The following is a 23,680-nucleotide window of genomic DNA, read 5'->3' as shown; positions in this document are numbered from 1 at the left end:
TAAATTATGCTTAAATTACAATCTACCCCAAAATAATTAGCTCCATGTGTACTAATGTTCATATTTTTAGTATGCAATTTCCTTTAATTAGCTATGAAAGAGGATGTTAATTACTGTTATCATTTCATTTTAAGCCAGTCAAATACATTTCAAAAAGAACCTCAATTAATACTGTTTAAAATACATTTCAAAATAAATCAGATGGCACAAACAAAAGCATTTCAAAAGGAACACCATTCAAAAGGCCATATTTGAAGAAGGTAAAAAAAAATAGTATTGGTCTCTTTCACAATATATGATATGCAGTGAAATGAGAATTAAAAAGTTGACCAAAAATGTCTATTTCTGGACCAGCTCAAGCAAGGTCAGAAATAAACTGATTTATTTTTTATTTATTTACATTTCAATTTATATACCGCCCATCCTCAGGGGCTCTGGGCGGTGAACAAGTTAAAATCAATAAAAACAAGAAAACAACATTACTAAAATCAACATACAAAACAATAATGAAATAAATTAACCAAGTGTAATGGTGACGAGAACCCCCCACCCCAAAGGTGGGAGACCGACCTGCACATACCGTGATACATGCCAGAAGAGTCATACTTTGGCTTTCATCTGTCATGTTAGCATTAGACAGTGCTTTTGCGCCAAGGAGATTAACCTCAGGATGTATCCCATTCTCTAGAAGCATGGGACTACCATAGAGTTCCCAGGTACCCGCTGGCGGCAGGCAAACTCCCAGGGATGTGCCCCCTTGTTCACTGATCGCTGGGCAGGCATCTCAGGAGTGACATCATCGCGCCAGCCACAGGAGCGTCCCCGTGCACAGGAGCCCTTCGTTTGGGGCTGCCGCGGCCGGCCCAACGATGTCACTTATGGAAGTGGCATTGCCACACAGCCAGTGCTCGGTCCCAGAGCACATGCATACACAAGGAATTTTAAAAAAGAAAAGGTAAGTGCCAGGTCCCAACCCTCCTGGCAGGAGGACAGAGGGACCTGGCAACCCTAGACTACCAGGAGAATAAAAATTAGGATTTGCATTCATATTCTATTCGTATCTGAAAAAGTGAGCTCTGGCTCACATAAACACATAGCCTACCACAAATGTGTTAGTCTTACAGGTGCTACTGGACTCTTGCTCTTTTCTACTGCTACAGACAGACTAACATGACTACCCATCTTGATTCATATTCCAGCATGATATAGCAGTTAGATGGGTTATATTGGAATGTGGGTGATCCAGGTTTGAATTAGGGTTACCGGCCTCCAGGTGGTGGCTGGAGATCTCCGGGAATTATAACTGATCTCCAGGTGACAGAGATCAGTTCACCTGGAGAAAATGGCTTCTTTGGAGGGTGGACTCTATGGCATTATACCATTCTGAGGCCCCTCCCATCCCCAAACCTCTCGCTCTCCAGGCTCCACTCCCAAAATCTCCAGGAATTTACCAGCCTGGACCTGGCAACCCTAGTTTGAATCCCTATTCTGTCTTGGTAGTGGCAGTTGCTCTCTACCAGACTGATCCACCTCACAGGGTTGTTGTAGGGATAAAACGGTAGGGAAGAGCCATGTGTCACCCTGAGCGATTTGGAGAAAGAGAGAAAGGTATTAACAAATAGGCTTTTCCATTGGCAGAAGACTAGGACTGCAGAGGCAGGCAACAGCAAACCATCTCTGTTAGTCTCTTGCTTTGAAAACCCCGCCAAGGGGGCGGCATAAGTCAGCTATGACTTGAGGGCACGCTCCACCCATCAAGCGTCTCCATGGCTCCCACCCGCCAACAAAACTCCTGACTCCACCCAATCCCTAAAACTTGTGAACAGCCCTGGTATGGGTGGCTACTCTATTGCCTGTTTGGATTCAATGCGATGCCGCTGTCTTACCCGAGCAGCGGTTTCCGGCGAAGAGGAGACGGAAAGACGGCTGTTGAACGGGGCTGACGGCGCTTAGGTCTGTTCTCGCTCAGGAAAAAACACGGCGCTCCCATTCAGGCGGGCACTTCTGCAGATAACTATACGCCGCCTCGTCCTGCAGGGGGGCCCTTCTTCTTGTGCGTCGCTCGGGGCCTTTTACCTCAGTCGCGGGTGGGTCGAGCGGACGGTCGCCGTTGCTTTCTGAGGCGGGTCGAGGCGCGGCGCATGGGCCTCCGCCGCCGGCCGCACCATGATGCCCGGGGAGACCCCGCCGGCGGCCGCGGCAGCGGGGATCGCGGCGGAGGCGGCCACGGCCTGCGCCAACTGCGGAGCCCTGCAGCAGGTGAGGCGGGCGGGGCGCGCGCGGGCAGGCTCCAGCCTCATAGAGGCTTGTGTTTGTGATTCTAGGCTGTGCCTCTGACCATGTGCAGAGTGCATTCGCCTTTGGTTGCTGAGGCGCGGGGCTTTACGAGGAGGCGAGGTTCTTTCGCGGAGGGAAAGCTAAATAGCCCTGAAAGCTAAATAAAGGGCACCTCCAGCTTTTTTCTGCCCTTACGTTTTATGTATTTACTTTCTTCCGTCCCGCTCTCTCTACTAAAGGTGGTTTCTGATACAAAATTCTGATACAAGCGCAGCATCAGAATTTACCAGTGCGAAAAATAGGCATTTGTTAAAGCGGTAGCAGTAAATGAAGATGCTGCTGCTCTAACAGTAAATGCTTCAGTGGCGTCGGAACAGAACCTTAAAAGAAATTTTAAGGTTTAAAATAAGCAGTTGAAATCCTGAAAGCTAAATTGTGCTGCTTTAAAAATGTTACAAATTTATAATAACAATGATAATGATAAATTCAATTTATATACTGCCCTTCAGGACAACTTAACAGCCACTCAGAGTGTGTTATTATTATCCTCGTGACAATCACCCTTTGAGGAGAAACCAATTTAGGCTGTAATGCTTACCATTTTTTAACTTGCAGATAGTTTCCAGGACTTAAAATGTGAAACTGCTGGAAACATTGAAACAGTTTTTAAAAACTGTTTATCTTCTTGGTGGTATTAGAAGGGGTGCATTATGTACAGTTGTTACTTTCTTACAAAATGTAAGATGTGATATACTTAGTATAAATAACTTGTCTTATCAAAACAGTTATTTACAGTACCATCAGAATTACTTAGAATTACTCTAAGTGGTTGAGTTGCACATCAACACCCTGCTGGTTTAAATCCCGCTACTGCCATGAGCTCAGCAGATGGCCTTGGGTAAGTCACTCCTCTCAGGCCCAGCTATATTGTGGGGATAATAATAAGAGTGACTTCCTTCACCACTCTGAGTGTGGTACTAATCTGTCCAGAAGGGTGGTATATAAGCATAGTTATTATTGTTATTACTCTTAAATTAGAGTTATTTTGAATAGGATTAATCTGTTAAAGTGCTGATGTAGTGCAGTATCCTATGACTTATGTGGCTTGGGTTCAAATCCTTATCCATCTGTGAAGTTTGGCATCATCACTGTATTTCAGTTTATCATGTATGCTTTTCTGAGTTGCTTGGAAGAACAAACTATTACAAATTGGCAAGGGCAAAGATTAGACCCTTAACTGACATAGGTAGATACCAATCTAGCTGACCTTTTAATGGTTTTATTGCCTTTTGTGAAGTATACTGAAGCTCCCAAAATGGTCTATGCAAGGACTCAGTATGAGTGTGTTGAGGCTTTATATTTGTGTTTTCTTACTTCATTTATAACTTGACATTATCTTCACAACAACCCTGTGAGGTAAGTTAGGCTGAGAGTATGTGACTGGCCCAAGGTCCCTGAGCAAGCTACCATGACAGAGTGGGAATTTGAGCTTGGTTCTCTCAGATCCTGGTCTGACACTAACCACTACACCATGCTGACTGTCTGTTTATGAGCTGCAGTTTCTGATCTGTTTTTTCCTCGGTGTAAATGTATCTTTGATCTGGGCTTAAACCAGGAGAGGTCTTTTTGCTTTTTTCTGCATTGTTCTTTTAAGGATTTTTTCCCCTCTAAAACATAGATTGTTACACGATACCTTTGTTAGCATTGTTCTGAGGTCTTTAACTATCTGAGGTCTTCTCTGATAATAGTATATTTTAAAGTTACAGTTGCGTGCAAAATAGCAGGCTGTTGCATCATAAGATACCCAAGCATCCCTTGGTTTTTTTTAATGGAAGCCTTGAATATGGACAAAAGGAGCCTTTATTATTTTGCTTTAGAAACAATAGACTGTATCTAATGCGCCCCAGGCACACTGCTCAGAGAATGAAGCTTCCCTTTCTTACCGCATCCCATTGCACTCCTGAAATGCTGTTCAGGGGACCTAGGAACTGTGCTGGGTGTGGCTTCTACTGTAGAAGGAAGTATCTCAAAAATTTGGAGAGGCTCTCCTTTGGAAATACCCTTTCGCCATCAAGAAAGTAGCACTGGATCCAACCCAGTACATTGACCACTAATTTATCATATAGAAAGGGGGGGAAATGCCTATTTTTGGAACTTTTTTTCTGAAGATGGACATCCCTATAATGCAACAAAGGAATAGCAGTAAAATGTCATAACAGCTCTTCAGTAATATATCATCATACAGTAAGTATGTGGCTGTATTCGCACATGTACCTGGGAGTGAACCACTTAATATATTTATTGGTACTCGCTTCTGAGTGAATGTGTAATATCGCCTAGAAATGTAATAGTTATTGTGGACAGAATTAACTGTTCTGAACATATTTTAGAGTCATTTTCTTGCTAGTGTTCCTGGAAATGCTATCATAATTCAAGATTATTTTATTAATCAGAAAGACCCATAGCTGCTTATTCTGAACTTTCATGTTGATCTTCATGAACCTCATTAAATAGAGGATTTCTGTGAATTAAAGCAAGGTGCTCAACTTTCACATGTTAGTTTTGTTCCTTGATTGCGTTGTAAGCGATTCCTTGTTGGTTAAGTGACTGTTCCCTATCAGTTTGTGCTGGTTCTTTTATCTCCTTTCACTCTTTTGCTGTGAACAGCATACTAATGTTGCCATCCGTAGCAGATATAATCAGAATCCTGTTCCATGGGGCTTACTCCCAGGAAAGTGTTCCTAGGATTGTGCTGTAAATTTTAACAATGTGCCTAGTTTGGTTAAAATGTGTATACAGTATACTTACTTTATTAAAATACTTTTGTATTGTTTCATGATCTAAAGCTCCCCCTATAGCTAACATTAACAAGAAATAAGCAAAACATTTAGCAGTATAGTAACTGAAAATGATAAGATCAAACAGAAAAGCCATGTATCAGAGAAGCAACTGATCAGTTTTACACTGTCCACCACAATGGATCCGTGTTAAATATGTGCTGTATATGCCACACACCAGTCAACAATCCAAGCATTACTATGAACCATTTTTAGTTTCTGGACACTTCTCAGTGGTATGGAGCATATTACACTTGTTACATGCAGTAGAATCAAATGTTCTGTTTTTTAGAGTGTTACTTGTTTAACTTATGTTTCTTCTTGCAGAATTTAAATGAATATTTAGCTGCCTTAATTGCCTTAAAGCAAAAGATAATTGATACAGAGTAAGTATATCTTCATATTTTGCAAAAAATGTAATTTTGATGGCCTTTTTCAAATAAACTTGCTTTTACGTTTGCAGCCCCACATGCCATTCAGGTACTTAAACCTCGTTAAAGTAAATTGAAAGAATTTCCACTATGCAAGATTGCAGGTAGATGCACAACCCTTGTGTTGTCCCAAAAGACAGCTTCTCAGTTCCTGTTTGTGGAAGAGACAAGAGACTATAAAATACTGAGAGTTGTCTTCATGCAAGTTCTGTTTGCCCTGGTGCGGACTGTTTTATACATGGTAGCTGAGGTAGGGAAAAGGTAATCATATGCTTGCAATCTGCTTTGGTTTTTGCAGAGCCGAGAGAAGGCATAGAATATTACCATCAAACCTCTTTGACCTTTCCTTCTCCCCCTCTGTCTTGGTGACCAAAGCCAGCTCTTCTCTGCTAGTCACATGTGGCCAGGAACATCAAGAGTATGCTAATTCAAAAGATCTGGCTGCTTTAGCACTCAACCCTTAAAAATAGATAAACCTCTTAGTAGTATTTTTGTTGAAAGGTGCTACATTGACACTGGCCTAAGTGCACCAGTTTGAATTTCCTGATGCCAGTCCCAGCTCTGTGCCTCTACCACCCATTTCTCTCTACCCAAAGACTTTCTTTTCATTGCTTATTTGGCAATGTTCCCAAGAATCCAGAAACTCCTTTCTTCTGCCAATCGGGGAATATACCTGTGAGTTTGTCTGGATTCCCCTCCCTTTTCTCCAAGCCTGAGAAAGAGGAATTGCTTGTTCTCATTTAAGCCGCTAACTGATGCCAGAATCTGTCCCCCATTTCAGCTTGTGCTCTACTCCCACTATGTACCCTGAGCGTGGGGTCATGCTGTGCTTAGCTCTGTCTTCGAATTACTTAATATGCTCTGAAGCATTTGTTCTCATTTTCTGCTTCAACTTATACCCTGAAATGCAAATCTCCGCTGTGCCCAAGGCTACTGCTATACTCCCTTTCTGGATTATCTTTGGGGGGTTATTGGTTGGTGAGCTGTATGAACCTCTGTCTAAGGTGGATGTGTTATGACTACAGACAACAACAATTTGCCTATGTTAACCACTCCTCAAAACCCAGAAACCAGTTTCAGTACAGAGCAGAGTACAGCAATATTCTGTGAGTACTGGCCTGGTTTTGGATTTGATGTGCAGATCCCTAATTTTGTCATATTTACAGTTATCTTTAAAGTGTGAAGCGATAGCTAATCCTTTTTCTCTCTTTTTTCTTACAGCCATTTGTTGACAGATTATGAACAGAAGTGCAATGATATCCTTTGTGTTTCTTTTATTAGATTTGATTTGTAGTTTTTGCTTGCTCAGTGAAGTGTTATAGGAAATTGTAATTCAGTAACCAGTGTCAGAGGCTCCCACTACATCCCTTGCAGGGCGCTGTGCTCTGTGGACAAACAACTCCTGGTGGTCCTTGGCCCAAGGGACATCCATCTGGCCTCCACCAGGGCCAGGGCCTTTTCTGCCCTGGCCCCAGCCTGGTGGAGTGCTCTCCTCCTGGAGATCCGGGACCTATTACAGTTCCGCAGGGCCTGTAAAATGGAGATGTTCTGCCGGGGCTTTGGTTGAGGACCAGCAGGTGTTCCCCCTTATTCCATCTAAGATCACCACCGCTTCTATGACTGCCCTCGGCTATGCGTTCTGCCCACAGCTATGACGTATGCAGGTTTTTGATCAGTATCTAAAGTAGCCTATGTATAATAGCGCCTGGAGTATTTTAGTGACAGTTTTAAGTGTGTTTTTAAAGATGATTATTAACTTACTGTATTTTATTGATGATGTAAGTCACTCTGAGCCCATTTGTGGGGAGGGGAGGATATTAATCAAACCAAATCAATAATAATAAGTGTATTGGGAGCCCTTTTGTGTCTTCTTGCCGAACTGCAAGCTTGGTGGGCTTGTGAAAAAACTACCCGCAAACAGGTGACTTCTGCAAACTTGAAGTCATAATATGTAAAAGCTCCAGTTACCTGGAGTTGCATCATACAATGATACACAGTTAGGTGGCAGCAGCCACAGCACTCGTAGAAGGAAACTGGCACCTCATTTCCACGGCAACAGAGCATTTGAATCCTGTACTAAAGAACCCTTGTGGAAGGGGAATCCTCTGTAAGTGAGGCCTTGAATACAGCCTGACCCAGTGTTCTACTTCTGTTTACAGGCTGTTGCTTTGAGGTGCAAATAGTTCTGTACAAAATGCAGAGGGGCCACTGGCTCCCACCTGGTGGAACACTCTTGTCTGCTGAAATCAGGGCCCAGCAGGACCTACTACCCTTCCGCTGGGCCTGTAAGACAGAGGTTCCGCCAGGCATATGGCTGAGACTGGGCTTCCGTCGGTCTGAAAAAAGGGATGTATAAAATCTTAACCTCCCTGTGAAGGCTGTCCACCATCCTGTTTTAAATGTGTATGGATTTTATTGTATTTTAATATGTTGTTTTTATTGTATTTTGTATTTTAATACGTTGTTATCCGCCCTGAGCCTGCTCGCGGGGAGGGCAGAATAGAAATTTGAAATAATAATAAAATAATGAACATCAGGAAGTGTGATATGTTGAGGAACAAGTCAAAGGTTAGAGTAATTGATTCCTCTCCACCACGAAGTAAATTCACCTTGCCATCCTGATGTTACTCTCGGGCCGTGTGCAAACAGAGACATGGCGCCCTTGGCTCTCTTTGCTTTACTACCCCTGACATTGATAGTTACTGGCTCAGTTCAGACATAATGGAGAATTATAGTTTATTTTAGCTGTAGCTTGTGTAACCAGGACTTAACTCACAGACAGAAATTCACATCTTGGTCTGCCTCTCTTTCCCCCACCTCCCCTGCAGGAATTTGGCTGGTATCTCCAGCCTGTGTTGCCCCACAGACTTCACTGGGGTGCTAGTCAAAATATTTGTTGTGCTCTCTGCATTCCAAGGTTTCTTTAACTAGATTTCACAGCTGAAGTCTGCTGAAAGGTAAGGACTTGGGTTTTTGCCAATGTGCCCACATCTCCAGGCAGGGGTGTTCTCAAATCAACCTATAGGATGTTTACTTAGATGTTTTAATAATTGCTGGAAACGATAAAGGCAAAGGCAAGAAAGATGTGATCAAAATTTAATACTAATTTTGCCTTTTTGGTCAGAAAGACACCGGAAGAATACCTGACATGTTTTGAAAAACTTCTTCTGGGGATTTGACAAAAATATATAAATTTCAGTAATTTGTATTAGAGAAGAGTAAACTAGAATTACCTAAGAATAAATTATACTCTTAAAAGAGATAGGAAAGTTCATTCCCATTCAATAAAAATTGAACATGTGGTAAAACCCATGTAAAACATTTTATATACGTTATATGCATGGATCCAGAGGCGTTAGCCGTGTTAGTCTGTAGTAGCAAAATCGAAAAGAGTCCAGTAGCACCTTTAAGACTAACCAACTTTACTGTAGCGTAAGCTTTCGAGAACCACAGCTCTCTTCGTTAGATGCGTGTGGCTCTCACGCATCTGAGGAAGAGAACTGTGATTCTCGAAAGCTTATACTACAGTAAAGTTGGTTAGTCTTAAAGGTGCTACTGGACTCTTTTCGATTATATGCATGGGAAAATATATTTTCAGATGGCACTGTTCTGTTGTTTCTCAAATATGATTTTGTGATATTTTTGTGCTTTCTTGAGAACTTTCTTAAACACTTAGGGATTTTTATACTATACATCTGACAAAATTTCATATTACAAACAGGGAATTTCAGAGTAGATTTTGGCCCTTGTGGTTATCTCTAACCCAGCTCCAGTGTTTCTTACATCCTGTTTAATGTGACATGTCAGACTGGCTGATACAGATGCTCTTTTATAATAATATGAAAGGTTGGATTTACTGTGTGGCTTTAACCAGTGTGCTGAAGTACATAATAAATTGAGGGGACACTGAAATCTTGTTTAAGATTATTGTACTTAGCCCAAGGTTTGCTTCAGTTCCATACTCATTATTTGTCCATTTCAGAGAAAACAATGCCCTTCGTCAGCAAGTGGAACAGATGCTCCAGAAATTGTCACCTTTAGAAAAGTGTAAAGAAGAGCTGGGGTCCATCAAAGCAGAGCTGGAGGAGAAGAAGGTAGTTCTTCCTTGCCCACACACAAAGAGGCAGGCTGGGAGTGGTCTGGGCTACCTTGCATGGCATTTGATTGGCACCAGGTTCAGCCTAGTTGCTAACTTCAAAAGTAGAAAGGTTCCCTATCACTTCATTCCCCAGGAATAACCAGAAAATCCCTTTTGCCCACAAATTAAAGGGGGTGGGGATACAACAGAGAATGTATTATGAACTTTGGGATGGGGAATATTTTTTCCTCTGCGTTTTTCTGGTTCCCCCCCCCCCCCCTATTTTCCTGTTAACAGTTTTTATCTTGCAATTAAAGGAAGCTAGGAAATGCATTCAGAGGCCTTCTGCACTTGTCTGCGTTATGCATTCTTTGCAGAACTTGCCTCCCCCTCCAGCAGTTCCGAATGTTATCTATAGAACAAGCAAGTCATCTGCTATCTGTGTGTATATGTATGCTAATAATTGCCATTTTCTTTAATCAGAGTTCACTCAAAATATATCAAGAAAGTCATCTGGAATATGTTCATGTGAAAGAGGAAATGGGCAAAAGTGATGCTATGTGAGTAGTGAATTATATACAGTTGGTTTTATTTTCTGTACTTAACAGAAAAACATTATAAGTTACAATTAACTGTTGTATTGTTAATTGTGGACTTTATGGCATTTCGCTCTAACCCTCGTAGTATAAACTGGTAATGTTCTGTAATCCTTTTTGATTATAGATATCTACTTAACCATGATCCAGACTTAAGAACTTAGAAGTTCTGCTAACTTACATGGTATCCCACAGGTCCGTTCTGCCAGCAGGGTGCTTTCTGACACAAGGCGCTTGCTTCCCTTGACATTCTTGCTGGATCCACCTATTGGTGCTTTGACATGCCTAACTTTGGCTGAGTCAAGACCACTCTGTTTTTACAATATCAGAAGAATACATCTTTTATTAGAACAAGTTCTTAAAAGTTAACTTGTGCTTCACAGTAAGTTATGTATATTAATTAGAATAAGCAACCCCACAAAGCAATAGCACAAAATGTAGGCCTACCTCCAAAACTATTTTATAGGTCCCAAATAAGTAGATAGGTTGCTGGAGGAAAGCAGAGAAGGTGGCACACAAAATATCACCTGTTGGTTGTGGAAGGGGGAAAGATTTTCTGAAAACTTCTAAAAAATACACTTAGATGTGTAATCATAAATCAAATATCTATCAGCCTTTCTTCTGCTAGGACTTGAGCAAATTCCATCAGTTTCCTTAATCTGATTGCTATTTTCTCCCATGGTTTCTGAAATCATATCCCTTGAGCAGCTCTCAGAAGTAAAAGTTTCTCTTCTGTGGTTTCCTCTGCCTCCCTTAATATTCTCAGCAGCACTTGTTCCATAATGATTTCTACTGCCCCTCTCTGCAATTAAAAATCTTCATACCTTGACGATTCTTAAGCTGTTCATTCACAATTCTTCCGAAGAAATGCCTGTTTTGATCAAACAACATGAAGCTTTGCTTCTGCTTCCTACTAACCTGCTTTGGCTGCTGTTGGAATAATGGCCGAGGAACACAAGCCACCCAGTCTTCACTAGATAGTCATAGAAACTGGAATGACTCACAGGTTCCCTATGTGGCATCCTTGCCAGCTAATTAGGAACTGTATCTCCTCAGGCAATATGGGCGGGGGGGGGGGAATGCTATATGCAACAAAATGGACAACAGATACATGCCCTGATGTGTCAGAGTAAACAGACAAGATCCGTGAACATGCACGAATGCCCAAAGTAACCACGCACATACACAACAGACCAACAGCCAAAGTCTGGGGCAAATGGAAGGATTTCATAAACTGCCTAGGCTAATAGTAAGATTAATTGAGGTAATTCAATATAAAGACAAGAAGATAAAGCACAGATACCCACCCCTCACCTCCAGATGACAGGCCAGCTTCACCTGCAGGTCCCTCCCCATGCGAGGTGGCAGCCATTAGGTGCCTGAGTGACAGAACTACAAAACAGCTCTTTAGGCCCACAAAAGCTGCAAATTGAGCAGGGAAAAGGGGGGGGGGGGTAACCAACCACCACCCAGGGACTGTAGATCCTTGCTAAGCTAGTAGAAATAAAGTGTGCAGCAAACCACTCTTCAGATGATTGCACCCCCCCCCCCTAGCCTCAGCCAGGCCTTCACTGCTGCTGCTGTAAGTAAGTACACTCTCCAAATAATGTGAAAAAAGTGAGGGAGGCCTAGATAGGCAGGAGGCCTACAGGGGCTGGGCCTAACCCTGCTTCAGCCCTCCTGACTGACAGTCACTGATAGCCCAGTATTCCCCTCCTCCCCTTGGCCACTTCATCCTCCTCAAAGGAAGAGTCTGCAGGGCCGCTTTGCAGGAGGCCTATTTTCTGGCTGCTTGCCCTTAGCAGGGCTACTACCTTTTCTGGGTGGCATGATGGAAACGTACAGTAATGTACTGTACTGTTAAATGACTGCTTTTAGAGCTTCAAAGCCCAATAGGAACACAGCACCCCCAAAATGGCAGCCCAAACACTGCGTAGGCCGCAGAGGCCACTATAAAAATGGCCACCAGTGCAAAGAAACTTAAGCAGGCCACCATGAGACATACTCAAAATGGTCACTTTCAGCAAAGGATAAGCTGCAAAGCCCCACTAAAATGGCCCCTGCTGCCAGTAAGCAGGAGGCAAATCAGGCCACTCAAAACCCACACTCAAAATGGCCACCCCTGGTGCTGTGCATATTGTGGATGCCTTCACAACATGGCCGCCATTGCCAGGAAGCTAAGCGGACCACTGGGTGCCACTCTCAAATAAACTACCAAGCCCTCCCACAAAATGGCCCCTGCTGCCTGAAGGCCTTAGGCCGAGCTGTTGCTGCTGGAAATAATCCCTCCCACGTAAGTGTAATGGCAGGGGAGCCTAGGTAGGCCTGAGGCCTGCAAGGGCTGGGCCTCACCCTGCTTCGGCCCTCCTGACTGAGAGACATCAGGTCCTCAATGTAAATAAGAAAAAGCCTCTGCCAAACCCCTGAGCCTGGCGCTGGGCCCTGGCTCTCCTCCTGGAGTCTGAAGGCAGCAAGCAGGGGAACAGCACAGCTTCTCCAAGGCAGCTAATCACTGCATGACCAGGAGGGCCTTCGGCAAAACAGCCTCAAAGAAGCTTGGCTGAGAGAGCTTGAGATGGGCTCTGCTCAGGCCAAGCACAAAGTGGAACTGAGAAGCTGGGAGGGCGGAGTGGCTAAACAGAGCTGCTGTCTCCGCCCCCACTGCATACCCTGATGGCCAGGAAAGTGCTGCTGCCTCTTTCTCCTTCCAGGACGGCAAATCCCGGCCTCCAGCTGTAGTGGCTGTTGCCACCAGCCGGGAAGGGCCGCATTAATTGCATAAATAAACAAATAAATAAACCTTTGATACAAATTGCAATTGTAGAATATTTAGTTTTAGTTTTTTACGATATTAAACATTTGTATATATTACAAATAATTCAGTAATTCTGGCTAGTTCAATAAAACACTGTCTTTTATTAATACAAGCAGTGTCAAATCATTCTAGGCATAATATTAATCCTTAGCTATAGCTACTTGCTTTTTTAAAAAAAAATTGATTGTGGCCAGTGTTTCCCATTTGTGCATAAATTAAAGGTCTTGGGTATAGATTTGAAACTTGGGAATATGCTCTTTCAAATGCCTTTTGATTTCATTCTTCTGTCAAAAGATGTACCTGTAAGAGAGTAAAAAAACTAAGAAGAGCATTACGAAAAAAGTTAGGAGGATTGTTGTAGGTGATTAAGTACCACTTCCTGTGCATTTTGGTATAAAAGGCTTTTGTTCCCATTCATTTGCAATTAAACCATATATTTCCTGGACTAGTGTACATGGCTGTTCACCTGCCACCTATTTGGAATGGCAAATCTGGTTGCCACTTGGGGCAATACAGTGTCTGTCCTCATCTCCCGTTGGTTACCTGTTTTTTTTCCCTTGATAGTATGAAATTTTATGGGTAACCCTTACAGTTTGTGATAAGAACTTTGGGTGTTGGGTACTTGATAGAGCTGGCCATGAATTTAGAGTCTTTTTCTGAAATATAAGCTTGAATGAAATACCTGTTCTTGTATAGCACAGTGATCTTGATTCTGCAGTTTGGATCCAATGATCCATCAGCAAAAGGTGCTGGCGGTTGTCTGTTTTTTGCCACATCCTCCTCCTTCCTTCCAATCACCTGCACAAGGAGCAGTTGGTAACTTTTCCCCCTTACCACTCCTGAGCGTAGCAGCTCCTAACCCACAGACCTGCCTGTTTGTGTGTCTTCTGCAACCCCAAGAATCAACTTTGCTGGGCTCAGAAGAGGAGGCTGTGGGAAGGGGAAAGGGCCAGAAATCCAAATCCACCAGTGCCGTCTGCCAACACGTTGGATCCAACCTATTTTCAAGTTATTTTTTTAATTTATTTATTTATGTCATTTATAGTCGGCCTTTCTCATTGAGACTCAAGGCGGATTAAACAGTGTGAGATTAGTACAATCAGTGTCAAGTACATTTCCATACAGTATCAAGGACATTTCCATAAACAATGCCATAGGGTAAATAGATACAAGTTTGAAAGACATAGCATTAGCAAGATTCCAGTATAGAGTATTGTTACTCATCCAAAAAACTATCAAGCGAGAGCTCATTCCTTGTGTCTCTTTATGTTGTCAGGAAGAAGAAGCTGGAAGCCAAAGTGAAGAAGCTTGAAAGTAATTCCATTTTCTGCCTATTTTTCCTTTTCATTTTGAACAATGAAATGTGTCACTGAATGCACAGAGAGAAGCTCTTTGCTCGGATGTGTTTGCACCCCATCTGCCTGCCCTTGACTCGCTTAGCTCATCCTTGCGACATTCAAATGTTAGCCCACTTCTTTAATGCAGCAATTCCATGTGTTAATGTCACTTGGCAGCTGGGAGTAAGCCAGCCCTGTTTCCTGGAACTAGACAGTTATTTGCGAACCGTCTCCAAGTCCATCACAGATGCTCCTTCAGGGTGAGAATCTTTTGCTTCGTGTCCTGTAGTTTCTTTCTCCTCTCTAAGTGATTGTATCGCAAGCTAGTTTTGTCACCTGAGACTGTTTTTTTCCTAGATGAAAGGGCATTTGTTTTGCCTACATGGGGACGGTGAGAAGAACACAGGCTTCCTACAGGTGTAAAATAAGAATGGGGGTGGATTAAAACCTACTAGAATCTATGTTCAGTTTAAAAACGGTAGTCTCCAGTCTTGACTGTAGCACTCAAACAACTTTCACAAGTGGTCCAACTCCAGAATAAAAGGGGATCAGGAACTGTTTATGAAAACTCCCACCAAGTTGTAGGAAATGTGCAGAATTATGTATGGCTTTTTCTGCAGGAGAACCTTCTAGATAGCTTGGGGACTATCTAGACTATTTCAGGTATGGCAGGTGTATAAGACAAAATTGCTTTGATTAGATTACATATGCGAGATAACTAGAGCTGAGGCACCTAGCCTGTAGATTATTGGACAACTAGCTAAAGGGCTGTCAAGCTTAATGCAGAGGGGGGAACGGCGAGATTTAGCCCCTTCCCCAACATCATTCAGTTCCACCCATACCCCTTCTTCCCAAACCTACTTGAAATTGGCAGAGAAAAAGGGGGGGGGGGTCAGCAGCCTTCATCCTGAATGGTTGGGTGAAGATTTCATCTTCTGCTCATCTCCTCATTGGCTCGAAAACTATTGCTACAGACAATGCAAAGGGCAGGGATACAGGTCTGTGGCTCTGACTGTCCCTGGGGCTCTGTCTCTGAAACCGAGATACGGTTATTGCTGTGACACATTGCTGGGTTCTGTTATAGCTATATATTGAATATAACTTTCTTTCATAAGTGAACTCACTTGGCACAGCCAAAATTAGGGGGGGGGTGCGCACGCACACGCGCCCATGGACTCCTCCTCCCAACTTGCAGTCAATGGGACTTGCACATGCTTAACGTGGCTGAAACGTGCTCTTGAAATGTCTTTGCTACAGTTTCGACAATCAATTGCAGAGTGTATTTATTTATTTTAAACATTTATTCGCTGCTTTTCTGCCATGCAAGAACTCAAGGCAGCTTACAATATAAACAAAAACAAACTTTAAAAACGCAGTTTAGGACTGCTAGTAACATAAAAGCATGTTAATTAAAAGCAGCTGCCTCCTGAAGAGCGATAGTGAAGGGACCAGGCACAGTTCCCTGGGGATGCTGTTCCATAATCATGTACCTTCCATTTTCCCGCTGGATGAGCTTCTTTAGCTGATAAGACAGTCATGATGGCTTCTCCTTGTGATCTTAATTTCCAGGCAGGATCATATGGGAGAAGATAAGTCCTTCAGATACCCTTATCCCAAGCCATATCGGAATTTAAAGGCCAAAAACAGCACCTTGAATTGTGCTTGGGAGTTGGTTGGTAAATAGTATGATTGTAATATCGAGGTCTCTTAGCCTCCCTCCTTTCCACCCCTGCTCTTACTGTCCCTGGTTGAAACACATGTAAGCTGCCATCCTGGTACTTTGTGCATCTTTCTCTTGGACCCCGAAGCTTTTGACCACCATAACCTCATGCTGTCATCAACGCCACTTTCTGCAGCCTCGTCCTGTTGATTTATCATAAAACCCTCTGGGAAGAGATCTTAGTTTTCAGGGCAGCACCCAAGTCACTTATGGCATTGAATATTACCAGGGCTTTTTTTCTGGGAAAAGAGGTGGTGGAACTCAGTGGGTTGCCCTTGGAGAAAATGGTCACATGGCTGGTGGCCCCGCCTCCTGATCTCCAGACAGAGGGGAGTTGAGATTGCCCTCCGCGCCATATGGCCAGGCAATCTGAACTCCCCTCTGTCTGGAGATCAGGGGGCGGGGCCACCAGCCATGTGACCATTTTCAAGAGGTTCCAGAACTCCTTTCCCCCACGTTCCAGCTGAAAAAAAGTCCTGAATATTATAGTGCCAGTACTAGGAGTTAAGATTGGAACACCAGTCCCTTTGCCCACCCACTCTTTGGTTATGTTCATGTATTTCATGAAGCGGAGGTTGGAAGTGGCAGCTTATCTTTAAAAAAAATCCAGTACAGTCAGCGAAGGCTAGGATGAGCGCGTCCCATTACTCCTGTAGCAGCCAGGGCCAGAACTTAGTAGTCATGTGCCTGGTATAAGTGCAGACACACCGAGGGCTGTTGATTCCTTTTCACTATCTGAAGGGCACAAAACGAACGCTTGGTTGGACTAGATAGGCCACTGCTGTCCTTCCCACTATTCATTAAGTTTTCTATATCCTGCCTTTTCACCAACCACAGTGCCTCAAGGCATTATTCCCAGGCTTGCTATGTATCCTGCTAAATTGGTACTTTAAGTGAAGGAAGATTTGTGCTGCAGTCTGACTTGTAAAGAAGGAAAACTGCCTTGGAGCACTTAAGCAGTGGATGGGACTGCTGGAGAACTGAGCGTAGCGATTCTCAAACGTTTCTCCCCTTCCTAAGCTTGCCTTGCTTCTGTATGTAAAGGGTAAGCCCTTTAGTTGCTCGCCAGCCAATTATTTGATGTGAGACATAGCACGTGAACATGTGCAGAGCGCCTTTTCCTGTACACAAATGATCGAGGAGGTTTGAATTTACCAGGGCAACTGGGGCACATGCCTCCCCCTGCCTTTTTATGCCAATGCCTCTTTTATTAGCACCCTGCATGGTCAGAACTCGGAACACGGTCCATTCCTTTGCTGCAGAAGTCCACTCCAGTTTTTTTCCTTTGGTCACTCTTTAGCAAAAACAAAACCCACACCAAAAGTACACCCGTTTTCTTTCTTCCTTTGCCAGCTTTCTACAACAAGCTCATTATTCCAGAGCTGAAAGCATAGTTGTTTTCAGTGTAGGTGAAGCTTAGCTCCATGGTGTCTCTCCTGTGTTCCACTGTTTTTCCCTGTTGGCCCCTTGCCTCCTGATAGGAGATCTAATCCTCCCCCCTCCCGCTCCCAACATGGAGCAGTTGTATGGAAGGCAAGAGCCTCTATCCTATCTCTTATGCTTACATAACCCCTGTGAAACTATGAAGACTCCTTTTTTGCAGCAGGTAAGCTGGCAACCTTTCTCAAACAGGTTTTATCAGTGCAGGAACCTACTCCACCTTATTGGCAGAGATCCCGGGAAGTAGAACCGCTGGTTCTAGGTCAGAGAGCGGGGAGCTCATCTATGCTGCATTCAAGTTACCTACCCCTTGGCAGTAGCTGGGTGCCTGTTTCTTTCTTCAAGCTTGCCATAAGCATGCACATGGGGAAGAGAGCAGGCAAATGGCAGGGGGGGGTGTGAATAAAAGAGGCCAGAGTCTTAGGAAATCCCAACCAGCCTGGTGCCAGCCCCCTCACTCTTGCACATGAGCCCAGTAAGGCTGATGGATTGCCTGGCTCCCTGGGGCAGCCCAAACCCTCGGAATTTTGTGCCCCTAGTTGTCTCTCCCCGCCCCCAGCCCCACCTGGCTGGCCCTAGTCTTCTCTAAACATTCCTTTTTCTTTAAAAGCTGCTCTTATTTTGCTTTATTTCTGTTTCCTTTTTTCTCTGTAACTCTGAGATTACTCTACTTTTCCAGGATTAAAAAACCAATACGAAGATCTGCTCAGTAAATCTTCCACATTTATAGAAACCTTAGTAGGCACTATAAGAAAGCAACAGTTTGAAGCAAATGCCATTGTTTTGTAATGAGTTAACTACGTTTGTTTTGCAGCTCAGATAAATACTAGACCTAATGATTGAAATTTTCTTCTTGTAGTTATTCTACATCTAGTTCATTGTTTTAAAATAATTTGATGGAGCTTTTGGAGGAGAGAAGAGAAAGCCACCAGGTCAAGGCTTGAATCCAGTGCTTCAGCTGTTGTATCAGCCTTGAGCTGTTGCTTTTTTAGCTGCAAATCCAAGAATAGTAACAAATTTATAGTGACAGGAGTAACAGGAGAAAATATATTTTTGCCCTGGTGAAGATGGGAGCAACGGTGTGATATAATGGTTAGAATATTGGCTTTAAGATCTGGGAGAGTCAGGTTCAAGTCCCTGCTCTACCTTGAAGTTTGCTTGGGCCAGTTATTCTCTCTCAGGCTCACCTGTCTCACCTGGGGGGACACAGGGGGGAACATTGCTCAACCCAGCGAGATCATTTCTGGGTCTTTGGCAACCGAGTGAATCCCTGGAGTATCGCCACCTCGAGTGATGCTGTCTCCATCCCTGGTTTTGCTGCTGTTGCTGCGTTGAGTGGCAGCTGGGACCAGGACTGTGGTGGCAGGAGATTTCAAGTGACTCCATAAGCCTAGGTTCTTGTACAGATAAAATGGAGGAGTGGGGGGGACATAGTATGCTGCCCTCCGCTCCTTGGAAGAAGGGCATGATAAAAGTGCAGTAAAACAAACAGTGCAGGAGTAAATTTAAGGAGGGGATGATCAGAAGTTAGAAAGATACAATCATCCCAAGGCTGTCCAGTTCCTAGTATGTGGGAAACAGGAACGCCTGCATAACTGGAAGCTCCTCCTCTCCTGTACCCCAGCTTTGTTAAAAAAAGAAACACTATATATGGAAATCTAAGGCGCTACTCTTCTGCAAGCGGGGGGTTTCTCTGTGTGAGTGTCTGAAGTTGGTCCATTCTTCCAGAAAGATTGCTTGGCTGTGGGTCTTTCAAAGACCTTTCAAAGGTCTTTCAAATGTAGATGCTACAAAGCTCAAGCTATAACTATTAAAATATATTCAAAATAAATATTTATTATAGTGTACACAGTAATAAAATTAAAATCAAAGGGCTGTGTAGGGAAGTTTTAGATAAGCTGTGTCTCCAAATACAGTTGATAAACATGTCAAATGACCAACACAAGACCATATGTGTTTGTGTGGCCCAAGGGAGTTCCTCAGTGATCAATAAGACACCTTTTTGCATTAAACAAAACCCACACACCCAGAAACTCATATGTTTCAATTCTGCCCTGGTGTTATTATCTGGAAATGCAAATGAAGAAAACGGGGGTGGATTTATTTGTTATAATGAGAATAAACAATTATACTGTAAAAAAAACTTCTTGAAAAAACACAAAGCCAGTTTTACCTCATATTGTGGGGTATGATGTGAATTGTTGCAGCAGGCCATGGATTCCCTTCACATGGTAACTGCATTCACACAAAGCTCTTCATTGGTGTTGTATAGCAATAAACAACCATCGTGAAATCCTGACGAAATAAGGACTTAGAAAAATTACAAAAGTATTCTTGCTATTATTTCCTAATTCCAATTGCCTTTCAATACAGTACCCACAGTCTTCATTATTTCTAAAGTCCATCAGTATTCTTGGAATTTTCTCAAGAAGTTCATAGGGTCAGAATTCAAGTATAGGTCCAGACACATGCAGGTTGGATAAGACCATCTAACGGGCTGACCGGTTCATGGGAGGTGGGGGGGGCGTTTCCAAGTCTTTTTCAAAGATGGTTATCACACTGACGTAATTCTCAGCCTTCAGAAGCTCCCATTTAAACTCCACTCAAAAAAGCTTCGGGTGCTGCTCCTAGAGAAGACTGTGTGTGTTGATGACGAATGGCAGTTGGAATTAGGAAATAATAGCAAGAATACTTTTGTAATTTTTTAAAGTCCTTATTTCGTCAGGATTTCACGATTGTTGTTTATTGCTACCTTTTCTCGTGATTCTCGTTATATTGTATAGAGCAAAAATTGTATATGAGCTGGATTTTACATAAATAAATATTTAAACCTAAAAATACTCAAATCTCCAAAAAAACCTGGTATTAAGTTTCCAATAAAACCTTGAAGTAGCACATCTTAAGAACCAGCTGTTGAAGGGGGCAAAATGTGTTGCGAAGCAGCTTGTTCTGACAGTGTTAAGAATCAAATCCTTGTGCCCTGGGACCAGAGATAAAAAGGCCCAGTAGAACTGGGGGGAGGGGAACAGAATTTTTCCCAAAGACTTCTTTTATATGGCGCACTGGGGAAAAAAGACCCATAATATATATATATTTTTTCTCTGTGAGTGAGAAAAACCTTTTCCTAAAAAGTGTTCTTACTCTAAATGTATAGCGTGGGGGAAAAAAATCTGAGGCTTTTAAAAAATAATTGAGTAGAAGTTTTGGAGGCAAACTGGGGGGAAAACCCCTCAGACTTTTGGAATGAGTGAAATGAAAGATAAGGTTTTATTTAAAGTGTGTACTATGCACATTTATATGTTAGACATTTTATGTTATTAGATGATGATAATTCCTATGTATACTGTAAACGCACATTTTCAAGAATATTTTTATATAACTAATTTTGGCAACAATGTTAGGACAATCACAGAGTTGGAAGGGGCCATACAGACCATCTAATCCAACCCTGTGCCTAGTGCAGGATCAGCCTAAAGCATCTCTGACAAGTATTCATCCAGCCTCTTCTTGAAAAATGCCAGTGAGGGGGAGCTCACCACCTCCCTAGGCAGCTGATTCCACTTTTGAACTACTCTGACCGTGAAAAAGTTTTTCCGAATATCCAGCCGGTACCTTTGTGCATGTAATTTAAGCCCATTGCTTTGGGTCCTACCCTCCGCTGCCAACTGGAACAGCTCCCTGCCCTCCTCCAAATGACAGCCTTTCAAATACTTAAAGAGAGCAATCACGTCCCCCTTCAATCTCCTCTTCTCCAAACTAAACATTCCCAAGGCCCTCAGCCTTTCCTCGTAGGGCTCAGTCTCCAGACCCCTGATCATTCTCGTTGCTCTCGTCTGCACCCTCTCAATTTTGTCCACATCCATTTAGCAGTGAGGCCTCCAGAACTGCACACAGTCCTCCAGGAGCAGCCTGACCAAGGCAGTGTAGAGAGGGGCTATGACCTCCTGCGATTTCAAAGAATCACAGAGTTGGAAGGGGCCATACAGACCTTCTAGTCCAACCCCCTGCCCAATGCAGGCTGAGCCTAAAGCTCCCCTAACAAATATTCATCCTGCCTCTTCTTGAAAACTGCCAGGGAAGGGGAGCTCACCACCTCCCTGGGCAGCTGATTCCACCTTTGAACTACTCTGACTGTGAAAAAGTTTCTCCTAATACCCAGCCTGTACCTTTGTGCATGTAATTTAAGCCCATTGCTTCAAGTCCTACCCTCTGCTGCCACCTGGAACAGCTCCTTGCCCTCCTCCAAATGACAGCCTTTCAAATATTTAAAGAGAACAATCATGTCCCCCCTCAATCTCCTCCAAACTAAACATTCCCAAGGCCCTCAGCCTTTCCTCATAGGGCTCCTTTTTGTAGTGAGGCCTCCAGAACTGCACACGGTTCTCCAGGTGCAGCCTGACCAAGGCGGTATAGAGAGGGACTATGACCTCCCGCGATTTCGATGCAATGGCCCTTTTGATACAACCCAAGACTGAGTTTGCCTTTTTTGCCACCGCATCACACTGACTGCTCATATTTAGTTTACAGTCCACTCTTACTCCAAGATCTCTTTTGCATATACTCCTACCCAGATGTGTATTCCCCCATCCTGTATTTGTGCTTCACATTTTTGTGGCCCAGACGTAATACTGTGCGCTTATCTATGTTGAATTGCATCCTGTTCACAACCGCCCTCTTCTCCAGAGTATTCAGGTCTTCTTGAATTTTAACTCTATCTTCTGGGGTGTTTGCCACTCCTCCCAATTTGGTATCATCGGCAAAATTTAATGGGTAGCCTGTTTACCCCTTCATCCAAATCATTGATAAAAATATTGAAAAGTACCGGGCCCAAAACCGAGCCCTGTGGCACCCCACTGGACATCTCCCTCCAATCTGATGAAACGCCGTTGACCACCACTCTTTGGGTGCGGTCCTCTAACCAGTTTCCTATCCACTGAACTGTCCTATAGTCCAGTCTACAGTTTTCCAGTTTACCCATTAGAATGTCATGGGGAACCTTTATCAAAAGTTGGTTGTTGTGGATTTTCTGGGCTGTATTGCCGTGGTCTTGGCATTGTAGTTCCTGACGTTTCACCAGCAGCTGTGTCTACTGGCATCTTCAGAGGTGTAGCACCAAAAAACAGAGATCTCTCAGTGTCACAGTGTGGAAAAGATGTTGGCACCACCACCTCAGCCACCGATTCACCTTGAGTATGGTCTGCTCCCTTTGCATTCCTCTTTCTTTGACAGGAAGCATAGAAGAGAATACCTCCTGTGCCCCCACTGTCTTCAGCTGTCTTCCAAGAGCTTCATAGTCCCCTTTAATTCTTGTGATGGTATTTGCAGCCATGTCATTAGTTCCCACATGAACCAGCACAAACGGGTACTGATCAATCGGTCAGATCAATTTTGGCAGTCGGTCTGTAATATCCTGAATTCTGGCTCCCGGCAAGCAACACATCTCTCGGAGTAGGGGATCTGGCCTGGACACATGACGTTCCATACCCCTGAGCGGAGAGCCCCTGATGACCACCACCTTCCGTTTTCTTCCACTTCCGTGTGGCCCCATGCCCTCTTCTCTCCCTCCTCCAGGTCTTTGTGGTTCTCCTTCCACTCTCGTCTCTGTCACCATCTCAAGCACCTCAAAACGATACATTATTAGAGTTCAGTGTTTTCAGTGTCATGAAATTTAACAATATCCAAATATTCTCATAATCCTACTTACTTTGACAACATGAGACTTTTTCTGTAGTAAACTTTTGTTTACTACAGAATTTATTTTCCATCATCAACTTTTTTGTGCCTTTCAGATGGCTAAAAATAAAGATAAATGTATACAAAGAGTACAGCAGTTTGCATCTCTTTCTGAAGCAGTGGGTACATTTGCAGTTTTTTTATAGCCAGTAAGACATTTATACCCTTAAATGTTATAAACATGCCAAATAAATAAGAACCAATGTGGTTTTATTTATTTATTTTAGACTTTTATTCCGCCCTCCCTGCAAGCAGGCCCAGGGCGGTCTGAATCAAAATAGAATCAGGTTCAAATCCTTACTCTACAATGGAAGCTTTCTGCGTGGCCTTGGGCCGGTCACACACAACCTAACCTACCTCACAGGGCTGTTGTTAAAATAAATGGGGAGGAGAATGATGTAAACTGAGTTCCCATT

At 43.3% G+C, this 23,680-nt stretch overlaps 1 protein-coding gene across 1 annotated transcript in view; it reads left to right on the top strand.

Annotated features, from left to right (window-relative positions):
* The first annotated feature begins 2,103 nt into the window (after positions 1 to 2,103).
* ICE1 (interactor of little elongation complex ELL subunit 1) overlaps positions 2,104 to 23,680 on the top strand; it is a 48,264-nt gene continuing 26,687 nt past the window's right edge. The window contains exons 1-7 of the mRNA XM_054984939.1: positions 2,104 to 2,259; positions 5,442 to 5,500; positions 6,767 to 6,802; positions 8,485 to 8,502; positions 9,528 to 9,639; positions 10,107 to 10,183; positions 14,311 to 14,348. Of these exons, the coding sequence (XP_054840914.1) occupies positions 2,167 to 2,259; positions 5,442 to 5,500; positions 6,767 to 6,802; positions 8,485 to 8,502; positions 9,528 to 9,639; positions 10,107 to 10,183; positions 14,311 to 14,348 (433 nt within the window). The 5' untranslated portion in view covers positions 2,104 to 2,166. The remainder of the gene's footprint in view (positions 2,260 to 5,441; positions 5,501 to 6,766; positions 6,803 to 8,484; positions 8,503 to 9,527; positions 9,640 to 10,106; positions 10,184 to 14,310; positions 14,349 to 23,680) is intronic.

The sequence above is a fragment of the Eublepharis macularius genome, chromosome 7, assembly GCF_028583425.1.
Source record: "Eublepharis macularius isolate TG4126 chromosome 7, MPM_Emac_v1.0, whole genome shotgun sequence".
In the NCBI taxonomy this organism is placed as follows: domain Eukaryota; kingdom Metazoa; phylum Chordata; class Lepidosauria; order Squamata; family Eublepharidae; genus Eublepharis; species Eublepharis macularius.
This window is presented reverse-complemented; position numbering and strand designations above follow the sequence as displayed.